At 45.6% G+C, this 17,500-nt stretch overlaps 1 protein-coding gene across 2 annotated transcripts in view; it reads left to right on the top strand.

Annotated features, from left to right (window-relative positions):
- Positions 1-10,728, top strand: part of LOC134462046 (zinc finger E-box-binding homeobox 2-like) — a 58,938-nt gene extending 48,210 nt beyond the window's left edge. Inside the window, exons 3-8 of one of the 2 annotated variants that reach the window (XM_063214893.1) lie at positions 1,292-1,513; positions 3,328-3,542; positions 4,327-4,432; positions 5,269-6,998; positions 8,298-8,481; positions 9,300-10,728. In XM_063214893.1, the coding sequence (XP_063070963.1) occupies positions 1,292-1,513; positions 3,328-3,542; positions 4,327-4,432; positions 5,269-6,998; positions 8,298-8,481; positions 9,300-10,093 (3,251 nt within the window). In that variant the 3' untranslated portion in view covers positions 10,094-10,728. Of the gene's footprint in view, positions 1-1,291; positions 1,514-3,327; positions 3,543-4,323; positions 4,433-5,268; positions 6,999-8,297; positions 8,482-9,299 lie in introns of both variants that reach the window. The other variant, XM_063214892.1, reaches the window with a different exon arrangement.
- The last annotated feature ends 6,772 nt before the right edge of the window (positions 10,729-17,500 follow it).

Here is a 17,500-nt window from a genome sequence, read left to right as displayed (position 1 = left end):
AACACATGTCCGTATCTGCATAGCCCTGGTTTTATTTTAAAGATAAAAATCGTTTCAGAAACTTAGTATGGATATGCTTTCCCTGTATGACTATCATATGGTCCTGTGGCTATGCGAGAGCCTTGAGCCAAATGCCATCAATGCAGGCGACCTGACAGGCATTTGGGGTGAAACCGGGTGAATACACTTTAAATATATATACATATATATATGATTGGTCAAGATCAGAAAACATACATTTTCATACAATGTATTTTTTTTATTTTGTATTTTACATGTATTTTGGAACATGTACTCCCGCTTTCTTAAAGGGTTTTCCACCCAGTCTTTCAGTGCACTTTTTGGTGATTAAATGAACAAATTAGTTGGTAGTACTTGAACACTGCACACAAGTCTACAGGGAATGACACGACTTCTGCTGGGCCTCTAATTAAGTCAAATTACCATGTACGGTTTATGTGTAACAGGTGTAAGCTCCAGTAAAAACCCATTTAAACTTAAGATGTTGTTACTGTATATGTGCTGATTATGCGAAAGCTGCATCAGAATGTTTTTTTTTAGAGTTGTTGCTATAAATTACAGGTATAACTAAGGTCATGTTTTTTGTGCTATTATCAGGAATAAGACTTTCTAATCCGTAAAGGAGGCCTCAGTCTAAACTCAATTATTTTACTAACCAGTAGACTTTGTAGGGGCTGTAGACTGATGAGCATGTGTGTGTACAATACATTAAAGACGCCAAGGACAGCACTCTCAGATTTTCGCTATTTTGTCATCGGCATGTATGTAGTGCACCATAACTTAGAGTATGTCAGATTCAGTAAAACATTTTTAAAGATATTTTTCAGGCTTTTAATGCCTTTATTTGTGATAGGATAGTGAGAGAGGGACAGGAATCGAGTGGGGAGAAAGAGACCCGTGGGGAGGGACTGGCCAAATGAACCAGGCCGGAATCGAACCCAGGTTGACGATGTAGCAACCCAGTTCCCTACCGTTACGCCATCGTAGGGTCAGATTCAGCACAAGGTTAAATAAATTGGCGATAAAGTGTGAGCATGTGTGTCCACCATCTCATTACCGCATGTTGTGCTCCAGATTATAATTATTTTTTTATTATTATTGTTTTATTGTTTTATCTTAATGTTTTAAATGTTCTTTGACTCTAACTTATTTCCTTCTTTCTTCCCTGTTTCCTTTCTTTTTGCATTTGTTCATTTTGTGAAGCACATTGAGTTGCACCTGTGTATGAAATGTGCTATACAAATAAACTTGCCTTGCCTTGCCTTACCAGGTCGGGCAGAGGAGGAGTTGGCTCACCTTGACTTCCTGGCCCAGCTCCAGAAGGCCTCCCACCAGCAGCATCATCAGCAGCAGCATCATTACCATGCCACCGGTCTCATGGACACTCCGCTGCACAACGGCAACGGCTCCTACCACATCCGCAGCAGTCTCCATGACGACACGCCACCTAGCAGCTGGTCGCCAGGGGACCATGACTCACCTGACGGTCGAGGTAAAGCCCCCCGCCCCCCCCCCCACGGCCCTCTGTCCCTTACTTTGTCTTTATTAGTGGTACGGACACGGCTCAGTTGCTGTGGTGCCACAGTGATACTCGCCACTGTGGCCAAGGTAAAGCCCCCTGTGGCCATGTCCTGTCATTACGGTCTATTTGGTGGACACGGCTCAGATGCTAAACAACACTGTACCAATACACGCCACTGTTGCCCTGGCCTGGTGTTATTTGGTGGACATGGCTTAGTTGCCACATAGTAACTTGTATTAATTAAATGAATTGATTTAACAGTGCATGATTTACTGCTGCTGTGCAGCACTGTACCAATACTCGCCGCTGTTACTGAGGGAAGCCCCGTGTAGCCCTGGCCTGCCGTTATTAGGTGGACACGGCTCAGTTGCGGCGGAATTTAGTGAGCTTCACCACCACACCGATATTCACCGGGGTGGCGGAGGTGCTCTCCCCCCTACAGCCAGAACGACGTCTGAGGCAGCCCCCCCATACACCATGAGTCATGCCCAGCAATGAATCACACCTTTCTCTAAATCTAAATATACATGTACAGTAGATCAGCATATAGATAAATGATTAAGCAACCGCATGGTGAGATGTCAGGGTTGTTTCAAGAAGGAGGCCGCACCTTGCATATTAGTGTTTTTTATAGCACAGACACATTTCGGCGTGTGCCTTCTTCAGTGTGCAGCAACATTGAATTTGAAATTCGGGCCAGTACCCTCAGAGATTTAAATAATTGAGAGTAACGCCTGCTCCAAGAAGAAAATTCACAGTGATGTCAGGGTTGACATTAATCCAGAAGACCTTGGTGTAACCCTGGCAGGTGATTATTTCTGAGCGATATTGGGTGATGAATTTATCATTCCATCCTCGGTGAGCCTGATATTTTACAAGAGCAAAGTGTGTTATTCTCTCTGAATAAATTAACAAAGTCTAGCAAGTGTGCAGTAAGCTTTTTTCATTTGAATGGGACATTTGTTTGTTTTAAATATTTGCTTGGTTTGCATGTGTGCTGTACTGCACTTTTGATAGCACAGATTGAGTCCAGCCCTTCACAATGGCTGAATTTTATTGGAATGAGCCTCAAGTCAGGTGAGGAGACAGACAGACAGACAGACAGACAGACAGACAGACAGACAGACAGACAGACAAAAAGAGAAGAGACAGTGTATGTTAATGTATTGTGTATTTACTTCATGTGCGTGTATAGTAAAAACGCATGTTTGAGCATGTAGGTATTTATGTACATGAAGTCCAGCATGCAGAAACTACAAGTTGCATACAATGACGCACTAAGAATTTTACTCAAGGTCCCCAGAGGTGGTAGTGCTAGCCAGATGTTTGTGTATGCAGGAGTAAACACACTGCATGCACTTTTAAGATTATAGTTATAAGTTTATACAGCGCCTGGATGACTCCTCCAATAACATCATGGTGGCACTCACTCACCCATTGGTCAGTAGCGCAAGGTACTCATCCAGGCTAAGAGCGCACTGGATGAGATGTCTGTATAGATTTTAATTATTTTATATTGTACGGTTTTTTTTTTGTCGTTGCTGTTTGTTCTGTGTGGGGTTTCTGTCTGATTGTACTGGTCTGTCCTGATGTGTGTTTTTTATGTGCCCTCCTGTATTATGTGACTGTGGACCAAGAGTCCGGCAAATAAACTGAATTGAATTGAATTGAATTATGTACATAATTAAGTGTGTGTGTGTCTGTGTTATGCGAGTTACGTATGTGAACATTTATGCCCTTGTTCAAACTTATAACCCCCTTCTGCTTGTGTGATGTTGTTACAGACGGTGTGCCGCTGAGCCCCGATGCCTTGCGGGGGATGCTGGCGTGCCCCTTCTGCCAGCGCACGTACCGTCGCGAGCCGGCGCTCCGGGAGCACATCCGCTTCTGCCACGAGAGGGAGGAGGGCCAGAGCACGTGCCACCTGTGTGGCTTCAGCACGCCCTATCGCGCCCAGATGGAGCGGCACATGATGCTGCACAGCCAGCAACAGGAGAAGGTGAGGGAGCGAGCGAGGATTTTCCTTGCAAAATATCCGTTTTGGAGCATTTTAGGAAAATTACATTTTTGTATTGGGCATCCATGGCCTATTGGGGCAGCCATGGCCTAGTGGTTAGAGAGTTGGTCTTCCAGTCTAGGGGTAGTCGGTTCAAATCCCCCCTGACCTCTCCCTACATCTCCATCCATGGCTGAAGTGCCCTTGAGCAAGGCACCTAACCCCACAATGCTCTTGGGACTGTAACCAATACCCTGAAAAATAATAGTTGTAAGTCGCTTTGAATAAATGAAAAAGCTTCAGCTAAGTGCAATGTAATGTAATGTAATGCATTGCAAAATAAATTTTATATAGGTTTGTATGTAAAAGCAAGAATTCACACATAGCTGAAAGGGCATCTGAACAGTCGTTTCCAATAATAAAATGCAAAAGGTTTTTTTTTTGATGGTCATTTTGCAGTGAAAATCATCAAGTATACTGTAGGTAGCCAATTAACCAGCATCAGGCAATTGTTAAGGGGAAAGAAGCTCACAGTAACAACGGAAGAGTAAACAGGTGAAAATGACAGAACCAAAAGGGCAGAACTACCAGTGTCTCTCTGCATATTGTGGCCATGATGATTTTACCCACGGGCTTCTTGATTACATTATCAGGTGGTTTAGTTGGTCATCAATCAGTTGTCACAGTTTAACAGACTCTCTCTCTCTCTCTCTCTCTCTCTCTCTCTCTCTCTCTCTCTCTCTCTCTCTCTCTCTCTCTCTCTCTCTGTGTTTGTGTATGGCAGCAGCCTCTCTCAGACCCTGCGCTGGAGAATAGGAAGTTTAAGTGTGTACAGTGTGGCAAAGCCTTCAAGTACAAGCACCATCTGAAGGAGCACCTCCGCATCCACAGTGGTATGGTGCACTTACTTAACTACCCCACAACACACCACACAGGGCAACAGGCACCCCCCAAAGCACAATACCTCACCTACACAAGGCCTATCTAAACCCCAACATTAGCTTTAACTAATCTAGACATAGAAAAACAGTTTTAGAGAGTAGAGTAGAGTAGAGTATCGTTTATTGATCCCAGGGGGAAATTAAGGTGTCAAGTAGCATACACACATAAATAAAGACATTGCCCACAAGACATAACACACATATTTACACATGAAATAATCATATATAGCTTACTGTTGCATACATCTCGCAAATTATTTACAATACATGTTATGTGTAATATGTACAGTACATAAATATACAATCTTCATGCACATTATTCATAAAATGTATATATATTTAACATGAATGTTGTCTGCTTTCTATTTAGTGAAGCATTTGGAAAGGTCTCTTTGTTCTAAGTCACTGCACCTATTTTTCTTAATTGGCATTCAGTCACTTGGTCTTTGCATCACTTACATCTGATAATCAACTAAAACCAAAGAGTGTAGATAGGAAGGGGGGTGTCATGCTGGAAATACAGTGCCAATCAAATCTGGAAGTACTATTACGTGGATTTACATGGGCATTGCCATTTTGGTCGAATAGCAATTAGAGACAAGTTCTATTTTGTCGGCACCGCTCATTGACTTTCAATGCTATGTTTGTGTGAAATTTGGTTTGGGGGTCCGAATTATGTCGGAAGCAAAGTGCGCCGCAGTGCTGTCGGAGCCAATGTGTGGCCGGCCTAAGAGTTCTTCCTATCTACACTCTTTGACCAACACCTCCTGTTTTTCTAACTTCACCAGGTGAGAAGCCATACGAGTGCTCCAACTGCAAGAAGCGCTTCTCACACTCAGGCTCCTACAGCTCCCACCTCAGCAGTAAGAAGTGCCTGAACGGAGGAGGAGGAGGAGGAGGAGGAGGTCCAGGATCAGGCCCCTTTAACGGGCACAGCCACCCTACCTACCTCCACACCTCCCCCACCTCACCCCCCACGCCCATAGGCCGCAACCACAGCAGCAGCACCACCATCATGGGGAAGAGCTCTCCGTACAACCAGGATAGGCAGCAGCTGCCAGCCGACCTCCAGGCTCTTCCCCTTCAGGGGGAGGGGGCCCTGCTGGGTGGACTACGAGGCAGGGACCTCAGCCGGCTTTGGGACCCCACCGCGGAGCTGTCCCTCAGGGCCAGCGTCTTCAAGGGCACCACCCTGCTCCCCTACCTCCACTCCGGGAGCAAGTTCGAGCACCTCCTGCAGGAGATGCTGAGGCGGGAGGTGGGCCAGCGACCAGACGGGGCCCCTATCCGGATGGAGGAGGAGGAGGAGCAGCAGCAGGTGAGGAGGCCAGCAGGAGGAGGAGGAGGCCGGGGAGGAGGAGGAGGAGAAGCCAGGGGCTCGCCTGAGAGCAGCAGGCCGGGGGAGACTCCGTCGTCTGGGGGAGGAGGGGTGACGTGCCGCTGGTGCTCCCAGCTGTTCCCCAACACGGCCGTCCTCCTGCAGCACGAGCGCTACCTCTGCAAGATGAACCGCAGCAGCAGCAGCAGCAGTGGCGAGGCGGTGTCCTCCTTGTCAGCCATGGAGCCGCTGGAAAGCCCCAGGCTGCACAAAGAGCCCGGCTCCTCTCCGCTCAACTTCTCCAGGCCCCCTGCTCACCCGCACCCACATCCACACCCACACCCACACCCGCATGAGCCCCCCAAGACACCCACGGCCCTCAGCAACGGCTTCGCCGCCAAGGACCCTCGCTCGCCCCTGCAGCGCAGCCCCTGGCAGTCGGTGCCCCAGCAGCTCCTGGTGGCCCTGCACTCGCCCATCCAGCTCCGCTCCGAGCCCGGTTTGCCTTCGTCGCGCCCCTACTGGCCCGGCGCCGAACTGGGGAGCCCGGTCGGCAAGACCCCGGTCAGCCCCGCCACGGCCAGCGCCGACATGCCCTCCACTCCGCTGCACGACCGCAGACGACTGCTCTCTCCCGGGTTCCCCTCCCCTCTCGGAGGCCTGGATCTCTCTTCCGCTGCCGGCGTGGCGTCCGCCGCCGCAAACGTCGTCTCGCCCGCAGGAAGAGCCGGTCCACCCCGCAGAACCCCGGGCTCCGCCGGCTCCCAGGCCGAACCGCTGGACCTCTCCCTGCCTAAGCCCCCGGGAGCGGACCCCTCCCCGAGGGAGAGGCCCTGCAACGGCACGCCGCGGGGAGCCGAGAGGAGAGACTCCGAGGGGCCGTACAGGAGGTTGACGCCGCCTTCTCCGCAGTCCATGGCGGGGTACGGGGCGGCCCCCCCGATGCAGCCCGGAGCGCCGTTTGGGGGAGCCCCCATGTTCGGGGGCTCTGTCTACGGGCCCTACCCGCTCTTCAATCCCATGCTTCCCCCCGCGGGACTGCGGGGTGGTGGGGGCGGCGGGCACGAGGGCATGCCGTCGCTTCCTGTGAACAGGGGGGCGCCGCCCAACGCTGGCTTCCTGTCGCCCATGGCCTACATGCTGGACTCGGACACGGAGTCCATGCTGAAGAGGATCCACCAGGAGAGACAAGCCTTGATGGTGAGATACATACACATAGTACTGTAGCACCACAGCCAAAGAAAAATGTATACCGCATGAGCCAGCATTACATTACATTACATTACATTTTCTGTTGTTCTTATGTAAAGCAACAGTTATTGCAGGAGCCTATACAGTATTCTTGATCCTACAACAGCACTCATTCACACCACTACAATGCCCTGATTTGAAAACATCTGTTTTTTGGCGTCTGGATTAAAGCTCAACATTTTAGGACTAGAAAAAGTGTCATTTGTGGATTAAACAGCATTGCACCACACCAAACTAAGCTATGAGGTACCCACTGCTCAAAACGTCACCATTCGAACTCCAGAGCGCAGGGTTTCGAGATTGCAAACAAGCAAACTAGCCAAAAGTGTGCATAAGCCTGAAACAACGCTCAATCGCAGCCAAACTGTTCATAGCAACTTATCGCAGCATTTATTTACAGATCCAAAGAAATCTCACAGCAGCTATTAAAAGGCAGCCAATTCTCACTAGCTTATTAAAGCTTTATCAAATTTATAACGCCACCACAACAGGGACACAGCTAAACAGATTACGGCATTTTACAGCACCCGGTCGCACAGCTAAATAGCTTATAGCGTCTTACAGCGGCATTCGGTCACACAGCCAAACAATGCATTATAGAATAAAGCCCTCCGTGTGGCCATGACACATTTACAAACTCATGCTGTAAGCTTTCGGGAATCTAAATGAGTAACGATTATTGAGCAAAATGTCCTCACCTGCCTTACTGTATTTCTTGTCTGCTGACCTTTTAACTAAGCTGTAGTGCAGCTCTCTCTCAGGCGTTTGTTTATTTAGTTTTACGTTAGTATGTCATTGTTTGATCAGCATGTATACAGGTTGCATGCCTGGGGGAGGCCCCTTGTCAACCTATAAAAAAGCTCAGTAAGCCTAATGTGCTGAGTGTCACATGCTCCCTGAATCATATTGTGACTGTACTGTAATATCACACTTTACCCCTCCAACAAGAGCATTCACTCTGCTTCTGTATGTATGTCGTCTACTTTTGCACAAGTTGTATGTATGTTACTGCTGCAACACATGCATTTCCCCCATTGTGGGATAATAAAGGGCATGCTTACTTACTTACTTTCATACAACTTCTGTTTTTCTCCTGAATGAATGTTTTATCCATTTTATTTATCAGAATTTGTTTTGTCTTGTGTTCTGTAAACACAATAGTTAAATGTAAAAGTTTTTTTTAATTCAATTTATTTTTAAAGCCATTATCCAACCTGCTCTGTCTCTCTCTCCCTCTGTCCTGCTCAGAACGAGGCCTTGAACCGTGGTTGCCTTGACTACCTGTCGGTGATGGAGGAGGGTTTGGATGGGGACGGGGTGCCGGGCCGCAAGAGGCTGAGGAAGACGGAGGAGGGCCTGTACGCCTGTGACATCTGCGACAAGACCTTCCAGAAGAGCAGCTCCCTGCTGCGCCACAAGTACGAGCACACAGGTACGTTACGACCAAGTCAGCTCACGTTTCTTTCTTTTACTCGTTTTTTTCCCTTTTACTCTCGTTCGTTTTTTGTTTTTTTTTGCTCCACTTTTCATTTCTTTCGGTGACCCTTGGTAACTTCCGTCATCTCTTTGTCAAAAGTTCAAACCGCCGACCGACTGTATATAGGGTTCAAAACTCAAGTCATTTTGTGAGTTTGAGTGATTTGTGTACTTCGTAATTCCGATTGCGGACAAATTTGTTTGTACCCCTTACCGTTATCGCCCCATCCCCATCCCCATCCCCTTACTCTAAATTTACTGCACGTGTTCTTCAATCAGGGCTTGACATTGGCATCTGCCATTTAGCCTAATGCTGGCAAAACATGGCTGCGGCTAGTAATCATTTCTGTGTCACTAAAGCTACAAAACATAGACTACTGTGGAAAAATATACCTATGACCACAAGTGTGGCTAGTACAAAAGCTGAATGGCTAGTGACTCAGGGAAAACCACTAGTCAGAGTGGCTTATGAGTAAAAAAACAATGTCAAGTCCTGGTCATATGGTATTTTATATGTTTTTGACATGTACCATATCTTTGTATTCCTTTCCCCTGTGCAAAGGCCTTCCCATGAGAGTAAGATCTGCAAGAAGGGACTTGTTAAAACACTGTGTTAGAATTTTGTTGTTACCAGAATGGCAATGACCGATTCGTAGAGCATTACTAAAGGCCCTGTGTTATGTCATTCTCTCTTCTCTCTCTTCTCTCTCTTCTCTCTCTCTCTCTCTCTCTCTCTCTCTCTCTCTCTCTCTCTCTCTCTCTCTCTCTCTGCAGGCAAGCGCCCCCACGAGTGCAAGATCTGCAAGAAGGCCTTCAAGCACAAGCACCACCTGATCGAGCACTCGCGTCTCCACTCGGGCGAGAAGCCGTACCAGTGTGACAAGTGCGGCAAGCGCTTCTCCCACTCGGGCTCCTACAGCCAGCACATGAACCACCGCTACGCCTACTGTAGCCGCGACGCCGCTGACCCCGACCCAGACCCCGATGCCGATGCGGAGGACACCACCATCGGGGAGGAGCCGGGCTACCGCACCCCCGGCCTGGAGCTCACCCCCACTGGTGGTGGGCAGGACGCGGTGACGATGATGATGGGAAGTAACAAGAACAATAGCATTATGGGTAATACCAACGCCACTAACAGCTCCACCACTCCGGAGGAGACCACTTCGAACTTCCTCAGTGACTCCAGCCTGGATGGAGGGCTCCGGGAGGAGGAGGACGAGGACGAGGAAGAGGAGGAGGGGGAGGAGGAGGTGTTAGGTGGTGGTCATCGAGAAGAGCTGGAGAGGGCAGAGGAGGAGATGGAGGAGGCTGAGGTTCTTGGGGGGAGTGGCAGCCTTGCAGTGGAGACTGGAGCACTGAGCGGGAGTGAAGAGGAGCAGAGAGGGGGGAACAGCAGCCTGGCAAACGGACGAGGGGAAGGAGGAGGAGGAGGAGGAGAAAGGACAAACATGGACTTAGAGGGGGATGACCACTGTGACCAAAGCGACCAGGAAACGGCGATGGAGCTCACGCCACAGAACAACAACACGCACAGCCCAGGAGAAGCCTGTGACAATCAGGGATGAAATAAAGAAAGACGGCCCACTGGACCTTCGTACATTACAAACCCAGACCAGCACCACGAACAAAAATCCTCTAGGCCAGTGGTTCCCAAACTTTTTCAGCTGGGACCCTCTCTTTGGACTCGAGAAATTTTTCGCAAACCCCCTACATACAATAGTCTTAGCCTAGAAACGGATTTCTAGCAATAATAGCAGACAAAGTATTAATGTCAAATCTAGCAATATTAATGTAAAATCTAGCAATATTACTGGTAATGGACGAAAAAATTGCCTAGAATTTCCAGTTGTTTATGCAATGTCCCTTTGTCTGCGACCAGTTTACTGTGGGAACAACTGCACTAGGCAAATAGGACTCTCAAAGCTCGACCAGACCAGCGCCTCCCTCATGCCACTTGCGGCCACAAAACCACACGTGCCTTCTCCGATGAAGAAAGAAGAGCAGGAGGGAGAAATGGAATGTGACAGGACGTCAGCCATTCTAATTAAAATGTGAACAAGCCAAACGAACGAACAGCCTTTTGTGCCTGAGGACAGCTAAAGCCATGCCAATTTTCTTATTATTATTATTATGAAGGCCTTGTGCTTTATTTCTACCTGCTTGCCAAACTGCCAGCACCACATGGTCCGGACTAAAACAAAAAGTGACAGAATGTATATAATGAAAGCGGGGGAGATTGAAAGAGAAATAAACCCGCCCGGCATATTACATGAAATATCTGGTTCCAGTTCCAGTGCTCTAGATAATCTGTAAATAAGAAATGATAAAACCAGAACCACAAATAAGACACACAATTAAATGTTGAGAAGCGTAATGTGCACACACAGTACATACAGTATTAGCATTGGCAGGAACTGATGATGAACAGTCTCTCTCTCTCTCTCTCTCTCTCTCTCTCTCTCTCTCTCTCTCTCTCTCTCTCTCTCTCTCTCTCTCTCTCTCTCTCTCTCTCTCTCACACACACACACACACACACACACACACACACACACACACACACACACACACACACACACACACACACACACACACATTGAACAGTTTACTGAAAAACGCTTTCACTCTGAACCACTGAAACTCTTCTCCGTTTAAAAACCACTATGGGTTCTTCTCAGCATCATCTCAATACCTGTGCACATTTCCTGGAGAAATGACACTTAACAGGTAACGCCTGTTGAATTGTTTCCAACACCAGGGCATCTGCCTGTGCCTTTTCCTATCTATCCAGCGATGCAATAGGCCAACCATGTCATCAGAGGATAGGCTTCTTCACCATCATGTAAACACATCATATCCCATGGACAGAAACTGGACTAGAATTGGATAGTTTTGTCAATCGTCCATTTAATAACAGTGTTATATGTTTGTTTGTTTGTTAGTTTGTGTTCAATAAGAAGTTGACATATTGAAGAAAGTGTTATAAAATGCACTGTTGCGGTGGTGTTTATGAAGGACATGGGGGGGGGAGGGGAGAAAATGAAGTGTTGTGTTGGTGGCACTGCAGTCTTTAAACCATGCCAGTGATTATAATGGCACTGGTAGATGCACATATTTGAAAGCCATGGGTCTCAACTGCGCCAGGAAATTGATCATGAAAATGAAGTTTACAGTAAAAATTATTTAAGTTGCGCATGTGTCTAATGACTGTTTTTATATGTAATACTATTAATAATAATAATAATAATAATAATAATAATAATAATAGTACTTCTTGTGGTTGTGTGTCATTTACGGTAAAAGTGGCCTTGCCTGCAACAAGAAACACTGTGACTTCTCTGACGCCAGCCAGCCTTTAAGTCTGTGTTTTGCTGGTGTGTGTGATCCACTCAGCGTGTCCCGTGCCTAGAGGCCTCCTCATTCTGTAGCATTGTGTGTCTTGTAGTCTGGAGTGGAAATACAAAGCATTATGTCCTCACCTCACCTCCGCAGCTGGTGGCGTGAGCTCTTGAAACATGTACTGCAATATAACATAATACGCGGTTGCTGATGTGGTGCTCCGCACTCTTTCTCTCATTGTCTAGCTGTAATTATAAAATGTCTGCTTGAAAACACAAGCCTTTTTCGCTATGCATCTGTACTGTGTAAAAAAAAAATCTCCATTTTGATAATATTTCATTTTTTTCCCTACGTCTTTGTAAGTAAGGCTGTTGCGGTTGTGTGGAGTCCTCAATTAATTTGTTTACAAATTCCTTTCTTGTGCTATTGTCTTGCCAAGCACAATTGGCGAGTCAGAAATCATTTGTTTTCAAATTCCATCTCTTAAGCTTTTTATACATTTTTTTACGAGGAATTTCAATTGTGAATACGATTTTGTAATAAAGATGTACATATTTTGAAGTTACATTGTGTCACACATTTATTTCCAATGTACATCACTGGAGGGAAACTAAACGTTTATGCCTTTTAAAAATGTACGATTTTAAATTATATTTAATAAATATAATTGGTTTAAATATATACCGGCAGTTACAGTACATGTACAAACACTGTACAACATTTTTTTTTGAGGACGTTGCACGTTTGATCATTTGTTACAGTTATTTCAGAAGGTGACATGATGGTGCAGTCGTGTTGAGTATTGAGTCATAAGGTGTCTGTGGTGGCTTACGTTAATGCATATGCTAATCTGTACTATAGATGACTCTGCGACTACCAGGCGTGCTCCTGTCCTTCCCCTGTTAAAGTGAAGCTTCAGTTTTACCCGACTAGTCATTCAGAGAACCTCCAGATTTCACAGAAACATCCTGCCTAATACGTAGGCCTATACATTTTTTTTGTTTTTTAAATCACATGAAGCAATTTGTCACTGAGAGAAATAAACTCGCATTCAAGGAGCTAATCTAGCTAGATTGTGTCGATAGCAAGGTGTTGCTGTGACACGATTGCGTGCTAATAGAGATAGCAGCCTCAGGTACATTCCCGCAAGCACCTCAGAATGTTTCCGACAGGCACGTTCTCAGCAGTCACCTCTGTTTCCTGTGTGTGTGTGTGTGTGTGTGTGTGTGTGTGTGTGTGTGTGTGTGTGTGTGTGTGTGTGTGTGTGTGTGTGTGTGTGTGTGTGTGTGTGTGTGTGTGTGTGTGTGTGTGTGTGTGGTGTTGGGGCTGTTTGTGTATTAGTGTGTGTGTTGTGTGTGTGTGTGTGTGTGTGTGTGTGTGGAGGGGGGGGGGTAATGAAGAGTGTGTGTTGTTGGGTATTGCATTTGCATGCTGACTCAGGGTGTGGAGAATAGAGAGGGAGGTGGTCTTGAAAGGAGTGCAGCAGTGCCTAAAGCTGGCTGTTGAACACAGGGGGGGTGACATCATCTCACTGCCGCCAGTCAAAGTTATACCCACACACACACACACACGTGCGGACACACACACACGTGCGCACACACACAATTGTGTCCACGTACATAAATGTGCACACACCCATACACACGCACAAAATGTGTCCGTGTACATATCACACACACACACACACACACACACACAGACACAGACACACACACACACACACACACACACACACACACACACACACACACACACACACACACACACACACACACACACACACACACACACGCTGTCTGTACGCATGGCTTCACGTTTCAGGAAGAGGTGGGCAGAAATGGTTTAACATCTGCTGGTAGCTATTCCTGGCATGCTTTAAAAAGTACCGTTGGTGACAACTGACCGAGAGACTTTGGTCACAACAGAGAGACCTTTTGCATAGATTAAAATGTGTTATGTCCAGTCTGCCTGCCATTCTGAGAATTACATTAACGACTTGACATTAACGGTTTGAAATTGTGTACTAAAAATGTTAAAGAAATGTTAACAAGCCTCCCACACATAGAAGGGTAAATTGGGCCACTTTTTTCCATTAACTTATATGCAAAAAAAGTGGCCCAATTTACCCGAACTCACCCTACATGAGAAGTACGGCTTCTTCTGAATGTACAGCACTGTCTGTGGAACAGTGAATGAGCTCAGTTTTTTCCTCTTGATTAAGCGTAAATCGCTCAATGGAAATCAAATCGTTCAAGCTCACTGACAAATATAACGAAAGCGGACATACGAGTCATATAGTATCTACATATCTCTGTCATATTTTCGCTCATTTACGTCGATCATAAATTGTTCTAACACCTGGATGTGATCATGTGTATACCAGTTACACCACATGAATGAATGAGGAACAATGGAAGGGAAAGCTGGCTGATGCATAAGAAGAGCCTAATTTAAAATGCATTGAGATTTACAAAGAGAAAAAAAAAACTTTGAACTGTATGTAAACCGTTGTTGAACCACTAATAATGAGTCTTAAACCACAAATAAAAGGGGGTTCCTCTCGCTGCACAATGCGCCAGGATGAAGTCACCACCACCGTGGCCGAGATCAAGCCTGAGAAAGCGTGAGTGCGACATTCACACACACAAGCGCAACACAGACTGATGCTTAGAGGATGACAACAGAGGCTGTACACATTTGGGGGCCCTAAAGCAAAATAGAGAAATGCCCCCCCTTGAAATACCTTGGATGATATTTACCATGATGGGGCTGTTTGTTTGGGGGCCCCTGCAGAGGTTCGATTTGGTGGGGCCCCTTGGCGATTGCCTCATCTGCCTGTTGACAAAACCGGCGATGCACCACCGTGCACAACTTCCTTACAACTTTGCACCAAAAACACTTGGAGCTTCACTGTGCTTTAGTTGACTGCAATTTCTTTATTGTCACATAAATCTCTCAAAGGACACGATCTGGAGAAAAACAAAAAAAGGCAAGGAAGGGATTGGGGGACATTTACATTGGACGTTAAGATTAACATCAGTTAAATTCTTAAAAAAGAATATTTGACATATTAATGGCAAGTTCATTATAATAATGGAAAGGTTTGCTTTGTACAAAAGTTAGGTCCTTTGTAGTTTTTTTTTACAAGGTAGACTACAAGAATACCTGTTATTATACATGGTAAAGAAGACAAAAAAAAACAAACAAAAAACCCCCAAACAGAAACAAGTCTTTGCTTTTACAGTCGCGGCATACACCACACCATAACTACAGGAACAAACATAAACGAGACGGCAAACAAAAGATCTCATAAATCAGGGCCGCCACCAACCTTTTGGACAAATTTAAAAACTCTGCATCCTGGGCCGGGCCCGTCGTCTATACAGCGCAGGCTAATTGCAGGTTGTTGAGGTACGACACAATTATCTCTCCCATGCCGTGAGACAATGCCTGAGAGCGTCACTAGAATGCAAATGAAATGGAGGAGGGCGAGGGGTGGAGGTGATGGTGATGGTGGTGGTGTTGGGGGGGTGTGGGGGGTGTTTTGGGGTTTGTGGAGATGGCAGGCGATGCATATAAAAGAGCGGGGGACGGACATATTTTCTGTTTTCAGCGCCGACAAAACCCAATTCATGTATACGACTCCAGTCAGCTGGGTCTTGGAAAGTCTTCAGTGCCATCCCCCCACAAACCCCCACCTCTCCCCACAGACCCCGACCGCCACCCACCTCCCCTTAAACCCCTATCCCACTTCCACATCCCCCCATCCTCTGAACTCTCAGGACTTGAAATAATAAGAAAATAAAAAAATGAATAAATATATAAAAATCAAACATTAAAATACTTGTATGCTTTTCTTTTTTTCCCCCTCCGCCTCGCTTTTCTTTTCTTTTCTTCTCTCTCAATCTTTTTTGTGTCCTGCCAAAGCCACAGTCAATATAAAATTACCAAAGCCGCGGAGGGGGGAGAAAAAAAGAGAAACTGCTGCTCTTTTTCAAACATATGCATTTCTAGTTCCTCTTTTGTTCTGTTATTAAAAGCAGAGTTTGGACCAATGGTGAAGGCGCGCCCCACCCGCCTCGCTAAGTGGCGCGCATACCTCCACACTCTCCCCCTATCTCTCACGCAACCTCTCGCCACACACTCGCACCCACGCACACACCAAACTACACAACAACAAAACCCTCCAGAAGCAACTTATGGGTTGGGTTACATACAACTTTGGATCAGCCTTTTTGCACAAAAAAGCATCAATGAGTTCTGTGTTTCAATGTCTCCAGGTGTTAAAACATCTCATCATAATACATGTATAGTCTGTACATCATGATTTCTCTTGCAAGTACATCCATGCCTGTTATTGCCTTTTGTCTCCATAATTCTGATGTCTGTTCCACCACCAGTACCATGAATTGGGATGGCACACTGGCCATGTCAAAAACAACCAGCGTCAATATTCAAAAAAAACATAAAACAGTCAAAGACTCATTAGGGCTGGCTGGCAGGGTTCTTTTTTTGCAGTCAACATTTAGGGAATGGAGAAAGAAATTCCTCCCAGCATTACATTTATGCATTAACAAGATGATTACACATACACCGCGTTCCACATTATTACGCAAATGACATTTTTTGCCGTTTTCCCAAATAATCAATAGAAATGACAGTCGTCATATTTTTCAAGTCATCAGCCATTAGAGTACAATTTTAAACGTTTTTGAATGAACCTTCCAATGACATCGGTATTTTTTAAAATAATAAAAAACTTAAAATGCCCAAAATGCTCTGTTCCAATTAATTACGCAACACAGTTTTGTAGTGTTGTAATCCAAATTTCTTTCTTTTTTTCCCATTTACATCAAAACAGTTGGCATTTGGTACCTTCAATACATTTCAATGTTCAAAACTTTGCTATAAGCTGTAACTGGAATGCTGCATTTAATATTGAAGTGATGGAATTGCATGATAGTTATGGAAGCCCAGATATCCTTGCTGCTTTGATCTCAGCTGTTTTTGTTTGTTTGGTCGGGTGACCCACACTTCACTCTTCAATATACCCGTAGATTTCCATGCCACGTTTAGGAGCTTTGGAGATGATGACATTCTAACTCACCAGACATAACATCCCATTCCTTTTCAATGGGGTTTTATGTCTGGTGAGTTAAAATGTCGATACCACCAAAGCACCTAAACGTGGCATGGAAATCTATGGGTATATTGAAGAGTGAAGTGTGGGTCACCAGACCAAACAAACAAAAATAGTTGAGAGCAAAGCATCAAGGATATCTGGGCTTCCATAACTCCCATGCAATGCCCTGCCATTGACTTCAATGTTAAAGGCAGCATTCCAGTTACTAAGACAAAGAGGTTATCATCAAGTATTGAACATTGAAATGTAATTTAGAAGGTACAAAAATCCAACTGTGTTGATGTAAATGGGAAACAAAGAAAGAAATTTGGATTACAACACTACACAACTACTTTGCGTAATAATGTGGAACAGAGCATTTTAAGTTTTTTATTACTTAAAAAATACCGTTATCATTGGAAGGTTCATTCAAAAACGTTTTAATTGTACTCTAATGGCGGATGACTTGAAAATTATGACGACTGTCATTTGCATTGATTATTTGGGGAAACAG

The sequence above is a fragment of the Engraulis encrasicolus genome, chromosome 14 (genome assembly GCF_034702125.1).
Source record: "Engraulis encrasicolus isolate BLACKSEA-1 chromosome 14, IST_EnEncr_1.0, whole genome shotgun sequence".
Taxonomy (NCBI): Eukaryota; Metazoa; Chordata; class Actinopteri; order Clupeiformes; family Engraulidae; genus Engraulis; species Engraulis encrasicolus.
The sequence above is the reverse complement of the archived record's forward strand: the minus strand, read 5'-3'. Positions and strand labels throughout refer to the sequence as shown.